We start from the raw sequence: 8,355 nt of genomic DNA on the forward strand, positions 1-8,355 counted from the left end.
TTTTAGGTCTGAAAAGTTTCACAGGTACATTAAGGAGGTTTTGAGCATCTCATATACAGAAGCCATCCGTTTCTTCCCGAAATAAAATGTTCCTTATTAGTCAGACAAGATAACAAAGATACCTTCATAATGTTAAAACAACTGGACTGTTTGCTATGATTATCTTTAGCTCATAAGCAATTTCAAGAATAAGCTAATGATAACGGGATAAAAAGAATTATCACAATAGATAAGTTTAACAAAACTGTAATTGTGTGACCTGTAAAGCCATTGAACATGCATCAGCCAACAGGGAAAAATACTTCGCAAATAAACTACACAAGACACTTCCGAAGAGGTGATTCTTTGGAAGCTTCCCCCAGGTGATGTTTTTTTGGTATCAGGCCACCTGTTTTAAGAGACTACATTACAGTAAACAAAGTAAACAAAGCTGCCTGAAACCTTCATGGAAAATTTTTATTCTGCCAGTAAACTTACTAACTCTGCTTTCCTCTTTCATAACTTCTCATTGTACTTTCAACAGCTGGTAAAATATGAGCACAGCAAGAACAGTAGCAGTTCCCACTGCAATTTTAAAATCAACCTTTACCTTTGTCTGTTTTCCTTTCTATAGCTTTAGTTAAATATGTGTACACGTGTGCATAAAGAGCCGAGATTCCTCCCTGTCTCAGAAAAGGAATTGGAAAAGTTCTATTCTAAACAAACACTAAAAATAAAATGAAGGAACAACCCTACTAGTTTGTACTGCAGCAAGGAGGAGGAAGGCCATTCTAGTTCTGTTGAACTTGATGCAAAAGCCTTGCATAGTTGAACAAAAGCAGAAACAACTCCAATGGGAAAACGAGACATTTAAGTTCTCTAACACACTTTAATTTCACCCCCAAGGTAGGACATGACCTTCCTATTAGCACCACTGTACTTGCAATAAGAAACAATCATTTCTCCTCACCCTATTTTTTCTCACCTCCTCTTTCTAAGGGCATCATCTTTGATTATTATTAGCGGGCCAACATTCTACCTGCTGTCATCCTATGCAACAGGAAGCACTGCTTATCCATTTGTGTCTGCTCTTGTCTTGCCTGCGAGTTCTTCCACATCAATATTTAAGGTTCTCGCTACTTTCAGCTGAACAGTGTAAAAATCTTTTTCTCCTAATTTTTAAAAAGCACATACAAAGCAGCTGCAAATTCTTGATTTGCTCATGTATTTCTGTCTGTATGTTGCCATGTTTTTTTCCTGATTAAAAAAAGAAGCTCAAAAATAGCTGCAGTAGCTAAGATAATCACTTCAGAAGTTATTACAGGCTAATGACTCAATGATTCATTCAATTACAGCAGGTAAACAATAGACATCAGAAGACAGTATTAAGTTAAACACAGAAAAACTGCCATTTCTGGGTGACAGATTATGGGACAAACTGCAGTTCCTTTTACATTTTTGCACGTAAATTCGCAGAAAGTAAGAACAAGGTACTCCTTTTACAGTTTCAGAGGCAGAAGTAAAAAGTGTTGAGACGAAAATGAAAGCCACTGTGAGCTTTAGAGTACACCTGTTCCCAACTCCCCATACATATACATACCAGCCAACACTCCGATTCAGTACAGAGATTGCAGAAACCTCTGCAAGAGGGCTAGAGAGCACTGGCACCAGTTATTACACTCCTAAAGTTAAGTGAAAGCACTAGGTTGTCACTCTCACAATCAACTTGGGATCACTTGCCTGGTTGGACTGTACAATTAGAATTCAACCTTCTAATTTTTTGCAGCTTTCGGACACAAATATAATACTGTTGCTCAAAGAAATGTTTTTTCCCAGAGCTTACTGGCAGCAAAAATGAAAGATTATTTTATTTAATGAATAATGTTTTATTTTCCTATGAGTATCACTTCCTTCCCAAACCTCAGTCTGTTCTCTTTTCCAGGTCTCCAATACACTGAGTGAGCATATTATTCTTCTCTGTAGATTCCCATGACATTTTGGCAGAAATTGCAGCTGTGACAAGCTTTGTATTGGAGGTTTTGCTTACTGATGTGTTAGCTTTGTGACTGGCTGCTGTTGAAAATTAAATAAAGAAAACAAGCAGTATTTCTTTCATAAAGTAACAAGTGACCTGAGGGAAGCCTCTCTGGGGGGGAATGGAAAAAGTCCCAATTTTGATGTTGTACAAGTTTCCATGAGTTAAGAACTTTGGGAGAAGTTGGCAATTCCATTTCTTTTCACCACCCTCCACTCCTCTCCATTTATCCGCTCTAAAATCTAAAGGTTTGTTTTTCTACAAGTTACTGCAAAACATGCAGAATACATCTGACACTCCACTCCTACCTCCAGTGTTTCAAGTGACACTAGATACAAGACTTACATTATGTTAACATTTGACAATAATATATTAACTGTCAGTCACATGCCTAGAACTCAACAGTCTTATGAAAAGGAAAAACCTGACTGCTAAGATATCCCATTACTTAAATTCTTCGCTCCAACGTAAACAAAGGAAAGTTACACATGCAGCCTCATGCTATGTGAGCTATCAGCTTCTAGCCCAGTAACTATATCTTAAATAACGCCAAGGAGGCATATAAGCTTCCTGCTGAGCCAGGGTGTTCCATCATGGACTATAATGGCAAAGCATAATGCAACAATGCAGACCGAGTGCATCTTTTTTCAAGGCCTCTGCACACTTGAGGCCATGTTTATGGCAGAACAGATCTTTTTTCAAGGCCACTGGGTAGCATTATGACCACCTCCAATGGCTATGGTAGGCTTGTAGCTCACCACAACAGCTACAGAAACCCTCAAGCTTCGAGGCTACAGGCCCTCAACAGATCTCCATCAGCAATGGTAAGCAACAGAGCTTCAAAGCATCAGCAGCGGCGAGGACATCCCCACCCGCCATGGCGGGGACAAGAGAAGTAGGCCCAGCACCTCTGCCCAGGTGAGACGGCCCAGGCCAGCCCAGAGCACCCTGGCTCTGCACCACGCCCACGTCTTCCCAGCCACCCTGTCACTTGTGACACACTTGGACTGGGCGAGGAGGGAAGCCGATCCCTCAGAATGGCAAAACTAAACCCTCCAGGGGCGCCCAGGGCCTGGGCAGCTGCCAGCGGCTTTCTGGGCACTGGGGGCCCGGCGAGGGCCGGCGGCCGGGCCTCAAGCGCCGGGGCGAAGGCCTGCAGGGCGCGGACGGGGAGCCGAGCGGCGCCTGCCTCGTTACCTCTCCATCGCCCGCACCGTGTAGCTGACGAGCGGCCTCCCTTGCACGGCGCAGAACTGCTTAGGAGTGGCGCCACCCAGGCGCTCCCCACTCCCGCCCGCCGGCAGCACGGCCGCCACCGGCGGCACGGCGGGCCCAGCATCGCGGCTGCCGCTGCTGGGCTCCATCTGCGCGGGGCGCCGCGGCTGCTCCGCAGGAACGCGGCGGGGACGGCGCAACCGCCCGCCCGCGTGTTTTTATTTGCCCATGACGTCCGCAATCCAAAGAATCCAGCGCCCACCCGCTCGCTCGCCTGCCCCCAGCGGGGACGGGGCCCTTACTCCTCGCCCACCCCACGCTAAGCGAGGCCCCGCGGAGGCGTGCGGGCCCGGGCGCGGCCGCGCAGCGCACTCCTAGACCCCCGCGGGGGCGGGAAGGGGGCGCCCACCCACTCGGGGGAGCCCGGGAGGGACACAGCGGGCACAAGCGGGGTACGGCGGCCATTGGCCCTTTAAATGGGGTGCTTCCCCGCAGCGCATGCGCGGCCGGGCCGGGCCGCGCCGCGCCGCGCCGCGCCGCGCCGCTCCGCTCCCACCTGCGGCACAGGCCGGGTGGGTGGGCGCGCGCGCGCTGGCCGGGGGCAGCGTGCGCGGCTGAGGGGCCGTTAGGAGCGCCGTCCGCGCGGGGCGGGACAGGGCGGCGTGGCGCGGCGGGAGGCGCGCGGGCTGTGCCGCCGCCCGCCATTTCCTGTGTGTCCGCCCCGCCGCTGGAGAGGCGGGGAGTCGCTGCCGGTGCGTGGGCCGTCCCGCGTTCCCGCTGATCGGGGCGGGATGTCCCGTCTCGCTGAGGAAATAAGTACCTTGTATTTGGAGCCGAGGGAAAGGCGGGGCCCAGCCCCGGCCGTGAGGGGACTGCTTCTCCTTAGGCTGGCAGGGGTCGGCTGATGAAATCTGGTGTATGTTGCTCTTAATCCCAGGACGATGGGGTTGAAATAGCAGCAGTCAGTTTACTGGAGGAGCTGGAATGTTTAATCTCATTTTATGGTGTTACTGTAGGCAGTAGATGAGATAGGTTGATCGGAAAATTTCCAGGGCTGATACCCATTGGAATCAAAATCATAGAATTGTTTAGGTTGGAAAGGCCTTTAAAATGGAGTCCAACCTTTAACCTAGCACTGCCAAGTCCACCACGAAACCATGTCCCTAAGTGCTACATCTACACATCTTTTAAATACCTCCAGGGATGGCGACTCCACCACCGCCCTGGGCAGCCTGTTCCAATGCTTGATAACCTTCTCAGTGAAGAAATTTTTCCTAACATCCAGTCAAAACCTCCCCTGGTGCAACTTGAGGCCGTTTCCTCTTGTCCTATTGCTTGTTACTTGGGAGAAGAGGCTGACCTCCACCGCGCTACAACCTCCTTTCAAGCAGTTGTAGAGAGCAGTAAGGTCTCCCCTCAGCCTCTTTTTCTCCAGACTAAACAACCTGAGTTCCTTCAGTTGTTCCTTGTAAGACTTGTGACCCTTCACCAGCTTTGTTACCCTTCTTTGGACGTGCTCCAGAATCTGAACTGGGTGGCAGAGGAGGCACAGTCTGAGGAGGAGGAGGCTGGCTAAGCATGACACCAGGTCACACATTTGTAATCGGCAAAGTAGGTCTCGGGTTGGTATGTCTAGCTTCAATGTACATCTTAGGCTGTAACTTGAGTGTATTTAAATACGATTGCTACACTCTGTCCTCATACGAAAGTTTTGGACATCTCAATGAAAGATAGCCTTGCAAATCCAAAGAACTGTTGTGAGCTTGTTGCTGCTTACCAGGGAGCAATGAGGACTCCAAAAGGGAAGGGGAGCCAGGAGCAGAGCACAATATTGAGGCAGGCAAGAACAGTAGCCAGCACGCTAAGCATGACTCAGGGTCAGGATTGGGCCTTCGGGGTCAGGAACAGTCCAGTCATCACCCTGCAAGGTCTCAGTGAGGCAGCATGTCCGAGGGCAAGCCAGGAAGCAGAGGCAGAGGGTGCAGGTCAGGGAGGTACCAGATCAGGTGCAGAAACAGGGGCACCAGCAGTAAAGGCTCTGCTTAAAAGTAGCTCCCAAGGGAAAAAGACGGTCAGGCCCTTGCTTCTAGCTTTCTTCACAACAGCTCTTATTAGTCAAAGAGCTGACTTCGGATGTAGCAAGCTAAACTCCTTAACTCAGATGACTAAACTCCCTGGATGTAGGTGCCCTCAGAGCCCTAGTACTGTCCTCTTTGTCATTAGTTTTAGGAAAAAACCAGTGTCTTACATGCAGGCTGTCCTAAAATGACAAGAAGCTTTAAAGTCTGCAGGATTTTTCTATCTGTTCTTTTTATCTTTGAGAAGCTCATTTACAGCTTTTTGGGTTTCTCTTAGTTGTGTCAAGAGAAACCTAAGTAGAAAACATATGGAGACTTTTCTGAGGAGTAGGTCTGGTCAAAAAAGCAGCATGGAGGGAAGTTTGATATGTCCCAGCTGGGCTGCTTTGCCAGTGCCAGCTGTGGACTGGGGTAAGATGATCATATGGGATCGTGGAAGCGTTGTAAGTAGGAGTCATGCAATAGGAGTGAAGTGATCCCTGATAGCAAATGCAGAGTTCGCAGGTATCCTTGATACCTGCAATAGCAGGGAGGTCCTAGAATATTGGACAGTACAATGGAGAACATAGGCACTTCACAAGCAGAGGTGTCTTGATGGTTATCACATCAGCTTGGCAGAAATCACATCAGCTAGTGCCACAGAGTATAAAATGAGAGTGACTGATGGCAAAAGAAAAGGAAAACATGTTAAATGAAAACATACAGATTCTAGATAATGTCTCCAAAAGCTTCTGTACGGAAGAAATGTACTATCATGGGCACTGAAGGAAATGGGCATGTAAAAAAGGGGAAAGAACATGAATCATACAGATGGCTGAAGAACTTCTGAAATGGAGACCCCTTTGACCAGTGAAAGCACTAGCTAGAAGTTGAACTGCCTTCCTCCTGACAAGTGTTAGTCTCATTGTCTTCAAGACTGTTAATCATGGGATTTATTTTAGAAAATCTGTTGGCTCAGGAACTGTATTTACCTGTTTCTTTTCCTTTTCAGTGTGTCTTATAATTTCTCTTCTTTGAAAGTATTTCTTTACATCTAATTCCTGACTGATGACAGAGGTTTGTCTGTTGTCTCTTTTCAGGACTTCCAAGTTTGAATTGATCCTTCCTCTGTGTGCAGATTACCGTCCATTCAGCATCACTTGTCTGTTGTCAGATGTCCCAAATGAAATTTTCATCTTAAGGTAGGCACCTCCGGCATCCACAATGACCTTGGATTGTATAGACTACATTATTCTGACTTTTTCTTGGAGCTGTTCTATACAAACATATTAATGTCAGGTTGTTCCCACTTTTTCCTTTTTTTTTTCAGTGTAACAGACATTTTGAATTTCTGACTCATATCTTCATACTTCCATTCATAAAGAGCACAGACAGTACTCTAGTCAACTGTAGCTGATTTCCCAGACTTTTTTTCTTGTTTGCATTATTATAAGGAGCAAAATAAGGTCTTTTTAGTTCCCGTGGCTCCTCCCACAGTACATTGGTTCTGGGGGGTAGGTAAATAGGATATTCCAAATACAAACACAGCCTTTGGAACTGTTTTCCCCTTCCTTCTTGACATTATGGTTTTGCACTTCTTCCCCCACTTCAGAAGTCTGTTGCGCCTAGTACCTACTCTCTTGCTCAGCCAGTGTTTTCTCACTTCATTTATTTCATGCATATTCATTTCTTCTGTGAAGGATAAAAAGGCAAGAGAGATTGAGGAAAGAGGGTCACATGCCAAAATTTGTTCTGTTCGTGTTCTGAAGCCCATTTTCCTTATTATGCTACATGGACAATGCGCGATCTGTCCAGATGAAATTATGTTTGATAATAACTTTGATGCATTCAGACTTCAGTGGCCTCAAATATGTTGTATGTTTATGGTGAGATTTGATGATCCATCCAAACAGCACGTTGAAGCTGCTTTTGGCAGCACTCGAATGTCATACGTTTCAGAAGTTTTCATACTTTCCACAGTCCCTGTGGAGTCAAAATATTCTTGTCCTTGTTGATAGCACCTGTTAGTTCTTCAAGAAGCCCTTCAGCATAGATTCTTGAGGTCTTGGTTAGGCTGAGCTTGTTACTTCTGTATCTCCTTTTATTTTCTGTTTTCTTAGACAATGACTCGTAAGGAACAGCATATTTAACATCATTATCAATTTATGCTGTATCTTAGCATAAATTAAGAAAAATAAGGATTTATTTCTTACATCTTTTTAATACTCACTTGATAGTAACATGCAATGAAATACAGTGGCATTTTGTGAATACATAATTTGCTTCAGTTCCATTCCATTTTGCATTTTTTATTGAATCAATCTAATAATTTGGTTACTGTGCATATATGTGCATGCTCATATGTAAACATTTAAAGTGAGGTAAAAAGTAAATTCACACATTTTGAGAGAACAATTTTACAGTTTTTAATTAGATAAAGAGGGACAGAGGCAACATTTTTGCCTCAAAGCAAGTAAAGAGCAGGCTAATCCATCATTTCTATGCAGGGGTATAACACCTGAAACCACAGTAGTAGTTTGCAATTATGCAGTAAATATGCCAATCAAATGTTTGAAAAGAAAAGTGGAGTTTTCTTCTTTTTTTGTTGAAGAAAGAAGATATGTACAAATTGGAATCAAATTACAGAAGTAAAATTTACCTGAAAATTTAACTACTGGGAAAAAAAAATTTCATCTGTTTCTATGAATGAAACTCGTAATAGTGTTTCCAGAGAACATTAAGTTACTGGAGTGGTAGAAATTATACTGAAATATTTTTGTGAAAAATTAGTAAAAGAGTGAAATTTCTTTATTAAACATTGCATTTGAATCTTCTGTGGATGTGGTGTAAATTAACTGTCTGTCTGTCCTTTTTTCAAAATCATTTGTAAGCCCTTGAAGAATTTTGGTTTTAATGCAGCAAAATAAGATCCATGTACCTTTTCTTGACCACCAGAAAGGTTCTGTATTGTATGTTTTAAAAGAAAATGCATGCAATCAAAGAACACTTTGCAAATGAAAGTGAATTGTAAAAGCAAAATTACAAAAAAATACAATACTTCCTACTATG

The 8,355-nt window shown here is 44.7% G+C and overlaps 1 protein-coding gene across 3 annotated transcripts in view; it reads right to left on the reverse strand.

Annotated features, from left to right (window-relative positions):
• CRPPA (CDP-L-ribitol pyrophosphorylase A) overlaps positions 1-3,686 on the reverse strand; it is a 118,029-nt gene extending 114,343 nt beyond the window's left edge. For 2 of the 3 annotated variants that reach the window (XM_063324944.1, XM_063324943.1), the window contains exon 1: positions 3,212-3,686. In XM_063324944.1, the coding sequence (XP_063181014.1) occupies positions 3,212-3,378 (167 nt within the window). In that variant the 5' untranslated portion in view covers positions 3,379-3,686. The remainder of the gene's footprint in view (positions 1-3,211) is intronic. The other variant, XM_063324945.1, reaches the window with a different exon arrangement.
• Between the last annotated feature and the right edge of the window lie 4,669 nt (positions 3,687-8,355).

This window comes from Chroicocephalus ridibundus, chromosome 2 (assembly GCF_963924245.1).
Source record: "Chroicocephalus ridibundus chromosome 2, bChrRid1.1, whole genome shotgun sequence".
NCBI lineage: Eukaryota > Metazoa > Chordata > Aves > Charadriiformes > Laridae > Chroicocephalus > Chroicocephalus ridibundus.